The 12,697-nt window shown below is 39.7% G+C and overlaps 1 protein-coding gene across 1 annotated transcript in view; it reads right to left on the bottom strand.

Annotated features, from left to right (window-relative positions):
* RAB2A (RAB2A, member RAS oncogene family) overlaps window positions 1-12,697 on the bottom strand; it is a 42,990-nt gene that overhangs the window by 27,677 nt on the left and 2,616 nt on the right. Inside the window, exon 2 of the mRNA XM_015617836.3 lies at window positions 2,861-2,932. Within this exon, the coding sequence (XP_015473322.1) occupies window positions 2,861-2,932 (72 nt within the window). The remainder of the gene's footprint in view (window positions 1-2,860; window positions 2,933-12,697) is intronic.

Raw genomic sequence — 12,697 nt, 5'->3', positions numbered from 1 at the left:
AAATAAACAAATGTAACTTTTTCAGTGGAAAAATTCAGCCTTTTATACCATTTTTTAAAGTAGTTTTGAGATCATTAACAGTAAATCAAGTATAACTTGAGACTATTACTGCAGTAGTTAAAATCTCACAAATGGCTAGAGATAGTGGACATATTTAAAGGTTATCAAGTTTCCGTTAATCTACAACCATTATTAAAAAAAAAAAAACCCAAACTGATCTGCTAGCTGAAGTTTTGCAAAAGTGGTCATTGCCTAGACTTGGACTCAAGACTTAATTATGCAGCTCCAAGTTGAAATATTCCAAATGTCTCTTTAAAATTCAAAAGCTTGCTTAGAATATTTGCAGTGTTGCTTCCTGTAGAATGACTTTCAGGGAAAGGGGAAGAGTTCCCCAATAGGATATTGGAGCCAAATAAAACCTGTTGGCCAAAGACCACCATACTCTTTAGCAACCAAATAATTTGCTGCAACTGTATGTAAAGAAATTGAAAGAATGGAGGTGGAGAGGCAGCAAGGAGGAAGTAGGTGAATGACATTGCTCTTCCTGAACTTGACTGCAAAGCCAGGGGAAGGTCCTTGGTCTACTACACATGTAAACACTGAAGGTTTTACCTGATCTCAAAAATGTGGCTATAGAGCTGATGATTTAAATCCAACAATCACCTTAAATGTTTAGTTCCTGCACACAACTCCATAAAAAAATTAAAAGGGTATTTATCCTATTCCATCAAAATATGCGCCAGGAAAAAATACCGCATTTGTAAAAATATAAACAGTTTGATGGCAAGCTTGGTCTCAAAGAAGGAATAGAAGCTGATCAGGTTTACAGTGAGGGCATGTCCTACAGGCAATGGACAGAAGAGCTAGAATGTTTACAATGGTTTATTTAATCTACACATTTTCAGGACTTTTAATACAACCATTAGGGTATTTATTAGTTAAATTCAACCCACCCCATCTCACACCACAGGGGAATTCATATGACTTTGAACCCATGTTCTTCATCTGGCTTTCCAAATCTGTTTGGGTAGCTGGGAGAACCTGGCCAAAATACATACATGCCCTAGCAGTTGAGGAGGCATTTCCAGCCTCTTCTGATGCTTTTAGGGTCTACCTAAAAACAGATGTCAGACAAAATCATGGGGAATAAAAAGCAGTTGTATTCACTGAAGGGCTTCAGGTACATTTTGGGCAGACAAAGCCCCCTCCAGGGGCTACACCCAAAAATGGATGACAAGTCACAGCTTTTCACACTTTTATAAGTTTGGTCCATTTGCATATTGGGGGTTAATCTTCCAATTACAGCTTCAGGTAATGAAGTAATTTTTTCCAAGTATGCTCTCCAATCACTTCTGTTTACATTTTCAGGGCCTGAGACAGTAAGGTGTCCTTGATTCCCAAACCCAGAGAATTGTTTTGTCTGACCAAAATGGGCAAACAGTAGCTAACACTCTATATGGAGTTGACTTATACATTAAAGAATTGAAAGATTACAAATATATTAAAAATATAAAATCTAAAATCCTCCTTCCCTCCTTTTCAAGCAGCTTCCCAGGCTCCATTACTACATCCCTCATTATGTTGTTTCTAGGTTCACCTCCTCATCTTACTAGCTTCAATTTCTGCTCTGCTCCCAGATTTCAGCTAGCTGTATGCCAAGCAAAGAACTGGCACTACAACCACCCTGCTGAGGTGAAACTGTTTCCCAGAGCCTATCAGTCTGAGGTAACAGGGCTGCCAAATCCATGAGTGATATATAAGGTGCCATATATTTGGCAGGCCTAAAGAAGAAAAGATGATAATAAGTCATGCCTCCCTAAAGTACTCAGGCTCTTTATTCAGCCAGCCTATCTGCTGCCAAGATCTCACAAATATCTGAAAACTGATGTTAGCCAAAGAATTTGACCTATACGACAGGCACACACAAGGTGTGGAAGGACTGTCAGGAGAAAGGGAATCCACAATCAAACCACCTGATACATTCTGTTACATGAAGAAAATCTGTTTATATTTCAAGCAACTATTTCAGTACTCCCAAACATAGGGAGCCTACCTACTCCAGGGCACAAACTAAAAATAGAGACTAGGATACATTTTGTGCGCAACTCATGACTAAAGCTGATCAGTTCCTTGAAAGAACATCAACAAGCTGAAAGGTTCTGTAACCTCCTCTGAAACTAGCATCTGTTATGCTCAACAGCAAAACTGATCTGCAGACTAAACCTGCCCTCAGAAGAATTTAGTACCACATTATTCCCCTTATTTTGTGTGGAAAGATAAATAGAAGTTTGTATTATTTATTGTAGTTAGGTCAGAGGCAATGTGTCAACATGTATTCATTCCTCCAGTACCAAATCATACCTAACACAAATGGTGCACATCCAGTTGAAGAGTTGGGAAAGAAAATCCCTATCCCTTCCAAATGCAAATACATTCACACTTTGGTCCTCTATTCAAAAGTTAGTCTTTGCAAGAAAATTTTTTTATCCATTCATCTTTAAGGTTAACTTTGCTATAGTTTATCTGTAACTTGCCTTCAAGGTTGTGTGGCTAGACTAATATTACATTCACCAGTGCATTTCAAGCTTGGCCAATTCTTCTGTGCCCAGTTTTCAGCTTTTCTGAAGAAATAGTTTAGATACTGCAGCTGTGAACTTTTTTAATTGTTTCAGATTGTACCTTCCCAATAAAAGACCCCCAACTGACTTTATGAGCTAACAAATATTAATTAGCTACAGATTCACTGCCACCTTAACACAGCACAAATCCTGCACTTCTGCAGCACAACAAACTCCTAAATGCATGCTGAGGTACCTGAACCACTTAACTACTAACAGTGGGCAGCACAAAAAAGACCTACCAATAGTGAGATCGTGGACTGGTTGAAACCGCTTGTCTGTGAACTGTAACAATAAACATGATTTCCCGACACCTAAAAGAAAGACAACAAATAAGTGTTAAACAATGTTAAAAAAGCCTGTAAAGGACCAATAGAAATTAATTTAAGGAGATTTTACATGTTGCTTAAAATTAATTATCAGAACTGAAGGCATTAGATCTCACATACTTTGAAGCACATGAAGCTTTTTAATTACAACTTTTTTCTAGAAACAGTCAAAACAGTTATTTTCAAACATTGAACAAAAATGAGTTATTATTTCGAAAAAGTAGTTCTGCCTTTAAAATTAAGTAGGAAAAAAAGTTTTCTAACAGACCTTCAAAGTACCACTTTACATCCTCCCTCCACAATAACTACAGGGCTTGCTACTCCTCACAACTCTTTATCTGCTTCTCCTTCAGTACTTTCAGCTTTTTTCCAAGCTAACTAAGATCCTCAATAGCATCAGTCTCCCATCTATCTCTTTATCCCCTGAGGTAACCACAGCAGGTCTGTGGCTACTTACAACCACTGTATGCTGCTGCCCACTGGTCCCCCACAGGACAAAAAGCAGTCCAAGAAGAATTGGCAGCAGCTGAATTTACACTACAGTCAGACAGGTAACACAAACATTGTCCTCCTCAGATAACCCACTTGTGTCAGAAATCAGTGAAACTACTTCCCATTGCATGGACACTGGTCAGCAAATGGGCAATTTCTTCTGTATGTGGAAGCACAGAAAAGTAGAAGTTATGCAGTCAGCAAGAGTACTCAAACTACTTAGGTCTGTAAACATACTACTTTTTACAGTTAACTTTTCTTTCTTTTACTAGGAAGGGTTATTCTTCCTGTTCTGCACAGTCAAACTTCACCGTTTCAGCCTTCAAAATTTGACAATAACATATTTGGTTTAAACTGTGAGCCATTATCACATAACATACTATACTGTAGCATCCAAGTTCCTGCTGTACTTTATCTGTCCAGCAAGATAAAGCTAATCTAGCCAAATACTAGAGGTCAGCAACAGCTCATCATAAGAGACATATCTATGAATAAAAGATAGCAAACAAAGAGATAAGGAAAAGAGCCACACTACCAATAAAAGATATGCATACCAGAGGTTTGCATACAGTGACACTAGTCTTTCTAGTACCAAATTCAGCAAAGTTTTTTAGTATGGTTTAATAAGGAAACAATGCCTACAGAAATATAATCACCATGTATCTTATTTTGGACTTTAATTCTAAGACCAGTAGCCAGTTTCAACAAAATCTAACAGAAACAGGAAACCTGCATTTAGTTTTGTCACAAAATGAGTTCTGCCCAACTGATGACACTCAGATTAATACCCCAAACAATGAATTCCAACAGCCTAAGCCAGCTGCTAGTGCTGCTGTCTCTACTCTCTTCCCTACAGTATGCTCCTGCTCATTTCTTCACACAGCTTAGATGAGTTCTGAAGTAGTTTCAGTTGTCTGCATGCTAATCCAACAAGAAGAGTAACAAAGCAAACAGAAATGGCTTAATGTAGGGTCAGGCAAGCGTAAGAGTTAGTTCAAATGAGGGAAAAGAAATGCAGCAGACAGCAGATCAATAACATACAGCAGCATGAAACTGTAGTCCAAGGCAAAATTTGCAGCATCTGCCTTACTAAATCTCTTTTCTTTAGCTTTCTGGCTTATGATGGCAGGCTGTCAGAACACAAGCAGCTTTGAAGCAGCTATAGATTCTGTTCCTAAAAAATTAGTAAACAGAAGTTTAAGAAGGAGGAGTGGGGGGAAAGCACTGCAGGTAAGAAAGAAAAAAACAGAGAAAGGCAGTCAGAGTATGGGAACCATAGGGACAGAACACAAAACTGTATGTAATTTTAAAATATTAATAATTCTACTTGGACAACAGCTCTTCTCACAGCTGGTGAGCGAGCCTACCACTGGAGGGACTATGTTAGACCTGCTGTTTGCAAACAGAGATGGGCTGGTGGGAGGTGTAGTGGGTGGAGGTTATCTGGGGCACAGTGATTATGAAATTATAGAATTTTCAGTATTTGGTGAAATAAGTAGGGGCACCAATACAACTTCCATGCTGAAATTCCAGAGGGCAGACTTTGGCCTATTCAAGAGACTTATTCAGAGAATTCCGTGGGAAGCAGCCCTTAAAAAGAAAGGAGTCCAGGAAGTATGGGCATGCTTCAAAAAAAAAATTTTGAAGGCACAGGATCAGACTGTCCCTATGTGCTGAAAGATGAGCCAACAAGGAAAACAACCAGCATGGATGTGCAGGGAGCTCTTGAAGGAAATTAGGAAAAAAAGAGGGTGTATCACCTTTGGAAGGAGGGTCAGGTATCTCCAAAAAAGCTTAACGGAATTGCTAAATCACATAGGAAAAAAATTAGAGAGGCAAAAGCCCAGCTAGAACTCTATCTGGCCACTTCTGTAAAGGACAATAAAAAAATATTTTTATAAATACATGAATGGCAAAAGGAAGAACAAGGACAACCTCCATTGTCTATTAGATGCAAGAGAGAATTTTGTAACTAAAGGTGAGGAAAAGGCAGAGGTACTTAACATCTTCTTTGACCTAGCTTTCAACAGAAAGACAGGTTGTCCTCAGGAAAACTGTTGTCCTGGGCTGGTAGATGGTGTCAGGGAGCAGGATGGTCCCCCTGTTATCCAGGACAAAACAGCCAAAGATCTGCTGAGCCACTAATATAGTCACAAATATATAGGACCATATGGGATTCATCCCAGGGTGATGAGAGAACTGGCAGATGAGCTTGCAGAGCTGTTCTCCATCATTTACCATCAGTCCTAGCTCAGCTAGAAGTTCCAGCTGACTGGAAGCTGGCCAGTGTGACACCCAACCACAGAAAGGGCTGGAAGGAGGATCTAGGAAACTACAGGCCAGTCAGCCTGACCTTGGTGCCCAGCAAGATTATGGAACAGATCATCCTGAGTGCCACACAGCACCTATAGGCTTTTATGATCAGGTCACCCATCAGGTGGATGTGAGAAAGACAACATCCACTGCCTGCTTGGACTTCAGCAATGTTTTTGACACCATCTCCTACAGCATACTCCTGGAAAATCTGGTAGCCTACAGCTTTGACAGGTGCTCTCTTCACTAGATTAACCACTGGCTCAATGGCCAGGCCCAGAGAGTGGTGGTGAGCAGTGCTGTATCCAGTCATTAGTGGTGTCCCCCCGAGATCAGTGCTGGAGGCAGTCCTGTTTAATATATTCAGTGATGACCTGGATGAGGGGATGAGTCCACCATCAGTAAATTTGCAGATGACACCAAGCTGAGAGCATGTGTCAATCTGCTGGAGAGTAGGAGAGCTCTGCAAAGGGACCTGGACAGGCTGGACAGATGGGCCAAGTCCAATAAGATGAAGTTTAATAAGTCCAACTGCCAAGTCCTGCATTTTGGCCACAATAACACCCTGCAATGCCACAGGCTGGGGATGGAGTGGCTGGACAGTGCCCAGGCAGAAAGGGACCTGGGGGTGCTGGTGACAGCCGACTGAACATGAGCCAGCAGTGTGCCCTGGTGGCCAAGAAGGCCAATGGCCCCTGGCTTGTATCAGGAATAGTGTGGCCAGCAGGAGCAGAGAGGTCATTCTTCTCCTGTACTTGGCACTGGTGAGGCCACAGCTGGAGTGCTGTGTCCAGTTCTGGGCCCTCAGTTTGGGAAGGATGTTGAGATGCTTCAGTGCATCCAGAGGAGGGCAAAAAGATTGGCAAGGGGCTTGGAACACAAGCCCTATGAGGAATAACTGGGCAAGCTGGAGTTGTTGAGCCTGGAGAAAAGGAGACTCAGAGGTGACCATATCACTCTCTGAAACGTCCTGAAAGGTGGTTGTAGTCAGGTGGGGGTCATCGGTCTTTTCTCCCAGACAACCAGTGACAGAACAAGAGGACAGAGTGTTTCTCTGCATCAGGGGAAGCTTAGGTTAGATGTCTGAAAAAAATTCTTCACTGAGTGATTGGGCAATGGAATTGTCTGCCCAGGGAGGTGATGGAGCCACCATCTCTAGATGTATTTAAAAAAAGACTGGATGTGGCAGACAGTGCCATGGTTTAGTTGAGGAGGTGTTAGGTTAAGTCATAGGCTGGACTTGATGTTTTCAAAGATCTTTTCTAATCTAGTCCATTCTGTGATTTTGTGAACGGTGTTTATATATAAAAGACAATTTTTGTATCACCAATGAAATAAAACTACCCCATCAGAGAACATAATCACCACCTCACTTACAAAAAACTAAGTCACATCAGAAATAGGTTTTGCCATTAACCTTGCAAAGGGATTTCATTATCAATGGATAAACCAAAACCTTAAACCAATCTAAAGTTCCCACACAAATCTTACAAATGTTGGAACGGAATTTCAAAATCTAATCAACAAAATGACATTTTATTAGGTATTCCAGTAGTGGCTCTCAAGTGGCAATCTGATATTTCCTCTCCTTGTAAGGCTGGTGACCAAGTCGGTTTAATTGAGCATACAAACACCACCCTCAGAAGAGCACAGATGACAGGCAAGCACAGCCCCTTTGACAGAAGCCCTGTCTCAGACTGGCACAAGATGACAGCACCTCTAGTCACTCCTCCATAGCAGGCCTTTTAGGAGCGGACTGCAGACTGATGGGCTCACACAGAGAAACATAAGAAATAACTAGTTTCTCTTTAATGCCATTCCTGCTACTACAGACCCTTCCAACAAAAAAAAACCAAGAACACCTCAAAGTCCCTAAGTTTTTTACTGCTATACTGACTGAAATAGATCTTTCATTTTAATTTTATAGTTTTAAGATACTGCACATTTGTATCACAAATGTATCACTTTAGTATCACAAAAGTTTTTATGAAAATAGTTTGTAGCCCAAATAACTTCCAGAGCTTGAGCAAAGTCCCCCATCAAAGACAGGAACATGTATTACAGACAGGAACATGTATCAGAGATAAGAGCTGTATATGAATGCCTGAGTAGTTTACCACCTTGTGACATAAACAGATGCTGCAAAGATCAGTTAACAGCTGCAGGCTGCTAATTCTATGGCATGCAGGTGGTTTAAAGTAACTACACTGGTTAACTCTAAGAACAGAGTGGCTGCTTACCAGGTATCTTGTTCACTTAGCACTATAAATCTTACACCTGAAATGAGGCAGACACTGAAAAGTAGCTGAGCATGTCTTGATGATAATCCACTGCAGAATGCAAAAGGGATAGATTCATGAACTCGTTCTCCATTTTACTGCCACAATTATTTTAATATAGCTTCAGATAAACCACCCCAGAAAAAAAAAATCTAGTATTTTCCTATGAGAGAGCTTGGATACACTTCAACAACCACAGTAAACAAAAGCTCTTGCTTAGGAACAAATGAAAACAATGGATTATGTACTTGGAGGAAAAGCAGCTTGCTTTTCTGCAAGTGCCTGTTTTAGGATCCCTTCATCACTTCTTAGTACTCAAACAATGATGAGAAGTAGAACTTGTGCTACAGTAATTTTACCCTCCAGCTCTAAATGCCAAACCAGCAGACTGAGTTGATTCTCTAAATACCTCCGACTCTCTTAACAGCTTTCCCTTAATCTGGGTGCAACTCTGCAATCCTTAGTTTCCTTAGGCAAGGCATTGCCAGAACTTTGCTGTTGTCCACCTTGGCCCAGCTTCAATACCACCCTTCCTTATATACTTGTGTTTGTTTCAGGGCTCAGTAAAGCTACCCATCTCACTCATATGCAACAAACTACACCAAGAAATGGATCCAGCACAGTAGTACACTCATCCAAAACACCAGTACATGTATGAGACTAGGGCTACAGAAGACATAGCTAAGGGAAAGGTTATTCTTTTCAGTAATCAGCTGTACGTGTAGCACTTAAAAAAAATACTCCTAATGCAGCTCTGAACCATAACACATCTGATGATACAGCTGAGCCAGTCTTTGGCTAAGAGAGCTGACTTGCTTCCTCCTCCCCTTCCTGACTCCCTGTGAATAGGGAAAGTTCAGTTACTGGCTGCAAAGTCAGGTGTGTACTACTGAACCTGAGGAAAACTTCCAGGCTTTTCTTACCTCTAGACAAAACTCATCAGTGTTCCTGCCACTGATGTTTACCTTGAAAAGCTGACCTGGTTCAAATCTAAAAATGGGTCGAAAAAGAGGGTAGAGGGAGGTTAAGAATTTCCTTACTTGCTCACCCAAGCACCACTATGACCCAAGACAGAGAAAAAGAACTGCAGTAGTAGTCCTCCCAACTGTGGAATAAAAACTGAATGCCAAAGAAAAATCTACTATGTTAATCTGCTTGCTGTCTCTGGTGAGTAGACTCACTCCTTCCCACACAACTCCACCTCCATACCCAAAAGGGCTCTTGCACTCTTTTGAGCATACCTACTATTTGTTTAGTTTTGTTTTTCAAATCATCTTTGTGAGCTGGGCTGGCTCCCTGAAGGATCACAAAAGTGATGCTGACAGCTAAGAAGCTGAAGAGCTCATAGTTGAGACAAGAAGTAGTAACAAAGTCTACTCATTTTGACAGCAGATAAATGCTGGATTAATTCAACAGTGTCACAGAACTATTTTTCCTTGTACTTGATGGTGATCAATCAGTCCACCACACACAGAGATAAAGACCTACTTCCCTTTGATATCTTGCTTTCACTAATCTTCCTAGATCCAGTTTCCCTCCTGGAAAGTACTCCGGTGTGTGGAAAGAACAGCCAGAAGGCCAAATCACCTGATTCAGCCACTAAAAAGAAAGCAGTTTTTTACTGCATTAGTGGGTGGATCCAGATCATGGCACACTATCAAAGTCACCACAAGGTAAGGGGAGCAAGAACCCATTTCGCATGTAAGCAACTATGTCAGCTTGGATGTCCATGAAACCAGTGCAACACTATTAACTGAGCTGAAACCAGCTTCCTGCTTTCTCACCTTCCTTTAGAAAAACAAACAAACAAAAAAGTTTTAAAGATAGGGTAACACAGTTTCAAATAATAGGCAAGATTATATACATGATTATTATATATATACGTATTATATACATATATATACATAAAATAGAAAATTTTCTAGATGATCCATATAAGAACCCAGATCTTAAAACTAACTTTGATTTTAACCAGGTAATTAATTCCACATTACAATTGTCACAAGATTCATATCTCTAACCTGGTTTATGAGAGACTTTTAGTTCTTTCCAGTAGTCTGCAGCGCTTCCAGATGTTTCATAAGCCCTTTTCTTATCACAGGCTGCAGTTCATTCCCTCTCTCCTCCCTTTCCAAACACAGCAGCTTTATGCAACTCTGGAAAGTGCAGTATTGCCTTTTCAGAGGCCTAGGCATAACAAGACATGAAGCTAAAGCAAAGATTTTTTTCTTAACCTCTTCTCAGTCAGTTATGTCTTAGTCAGAACTCTACCATCATATGGGAAAGTTTTATCTAAATTTATAGAAAGGACAAACTAAAAAATTCCAAACTGTCATGTACAGGGCAAAGGGAGTTCACATACAAATGTAATCATGGACAAGAACAGAAGAAAAGCAACCTCCAAAATCTTTCATGATGCCTATGTAATTTTGGGAAAAGTAATAAAAATATCTCTTTTAAAGCTGATTCAGCTTCAACACTGGAACATTTTCAACAGTGTTTAAAGCCAATGATGTAATTTTTTTTCTTTCTACATAACAATTAGCACAGGCCTACAAAGTTAAAGGAGTTGTTCAGCTTTACCATGTTTCAGTTTGTATGGCACTGCTCCACTACTAACTACAGGTTTTAAAAGTAAGTCAAAATAATTTCTAAATAAAATTAAGCTACACTTAAGTCTGTAAAAAAACCCTTCATGTTCTGCATGGTCACAAACAACTTAGAAACTGTCAGTTGCTCATAATAACATGGTTTTAAATGAAACTGGGGGTAGGGTTGGGTTAGATTTTTTTTTGAGTGGCAAGGTGTTTGGGGTTTCTTTTAAACAGTGCTAGAATCAGTACAAGTGTGCACACTAGCAGTCTCATGAAACTATTTGTATGGACATATAGTTAATTCTAATTAACAACTTCTAAGAGGCTAAGAGGATGTTCATATGCACCACCTAATATTTACTCTTTTAGGTTTAAAGCATCATTGAAAGGGTCTCAAAGCAAGATATAAGTAGTACAGGCCAGTACTCTGGTTTTCAGCACAAACAAATTCTCAAGCTATCACAGGGTATTAATGCCAGCTCTGGCTAGATGAAAACCAGTTTAGCCAAGAAATACTATTACATACTTAAGAGAAAATAAGGGCAAAAGACACTAACAACACACATTACTAGCTAATAAACAGCTGCTGTTGCAGAGCAAAGTGCAAAGACACTAGAAATATTTCACAAAGAGGACTAAAAAATAAATTCAATTAATTGCAACATTTGAAAGTCTCCAAGACAAGTGAAATGGTTGACAACACAGCTTACTTTACTCTAGAGAGTGAGAACTAGATCACCAAACAATTTTATTTTCTATCATCATTGCCTCCTAATAACTTAGAGATACTCTTAATCTAGGAGCAGCAACTATACGTTGAAATTGAAAGGGAAGTGAAAGTCCATTATGCAAAAAGCTCAGAGAGTTGAATTCAAGAAAAGCAGGTACACCTGCTCATAGAAAATGCAGCAACAGTTATCCTAAAAAGACATTTAGATAGGCTACAACTGATAAGTTATGTTGCTGACAAGAAATCTAACCACTGCAAAACTGGAACTTGAGATATCCTAAAGTTCACGAACATTCTCTGGTGGAATCTAGCAAATATAATCTAATATAAGACAATTCTGGGTAAAGTGTATTATTCTGAAAAAAATATTCCAGCTCTCGTTTTCATAGGAATCTTGTCTATTTCCCACTTTATTCCCACATGGTACATTCCCAATGGTACATTGCTGGTAACAAACATATAAATAAAGATTTTACCATCATACAGAAAAAGATCTAAAAGAAAAAAAAATTAAAGACTTTCAGTCACCAACTGCAAAAACAGAAAATTCTCATATAAAAGTATTCATCCTAGCTCAGACCAAAGTCCATCTCAACTTCAACTGGTGGCCAAAGGCAGATGTAAAGGAAAGAGTAAATGACAAAACCAACTCCTACTGGCAACCAAAATGAAAGACACCATCAACCATAAAGGGCTAAGGTCTCAGAGGTACAGACAGCCCTAAGCAGCATACACCACATATGCTTCTAAATGCATTTGCAAACTCCTGTAATGCTTTGGAAATAGCCAGATCAAAGGATTTTTCCTCATAAACTCTCACAATGATCAGTATTCCATAACACTTGTATTTTTCTGTTAAACTCTATAGCTGCTGTCCCATTGCTACAATGTAAAAACCACACGGATTTACGGCAATGTTGTTTGAGTACCTGAAACACAGCCATGCCATTTCAGGTCTCTCCCATAACAGAAAACTAACTAGATCCTAAACTAATTCCAATTGTACAGAAAACCATTTTTATATATTAAAAAGCACAGTTAACAACCAGATTAGAAGCAATCCCATATTCATAAAGCTACCATGCCTGAAGTACCAGAAAAAGAAAAAAGTCAGTGACCAAAGAAACAAGGAATGCAAAGGGACAAGAACTGTAGAGCACAAGGCCGTCTTGCACAGTCTCTGTGGCTGTCATTTCAAGAGACTGAGATCATCCTGAATTCCTGTGTTTAAGCAGATGAAAGCATGTGGAATCACAATTCAGAGAAGGCACATACAGGTGTCTTGTATAACTCCAGGGAGTTTTTGTTGGTTTGCCTATGGATTGCACAACCTCCTTTGTTT

Source organism: Parus major, chromosome 2, assembly GCF_001522545.3.
Source record: "Parus major isolate Abel chromosome 2, Parus_major1.1, whole genome shotgun sequence".
In the NCBI taxonomy this organism is placed as follows: Eukaryota; Metazoa; Chordata; class Aves; order Passeriformes; family Paridae; genus Parus; species Parus major.
This window is presented reverse-complemented; position numbering and strand designations above follow the sequence as displayed.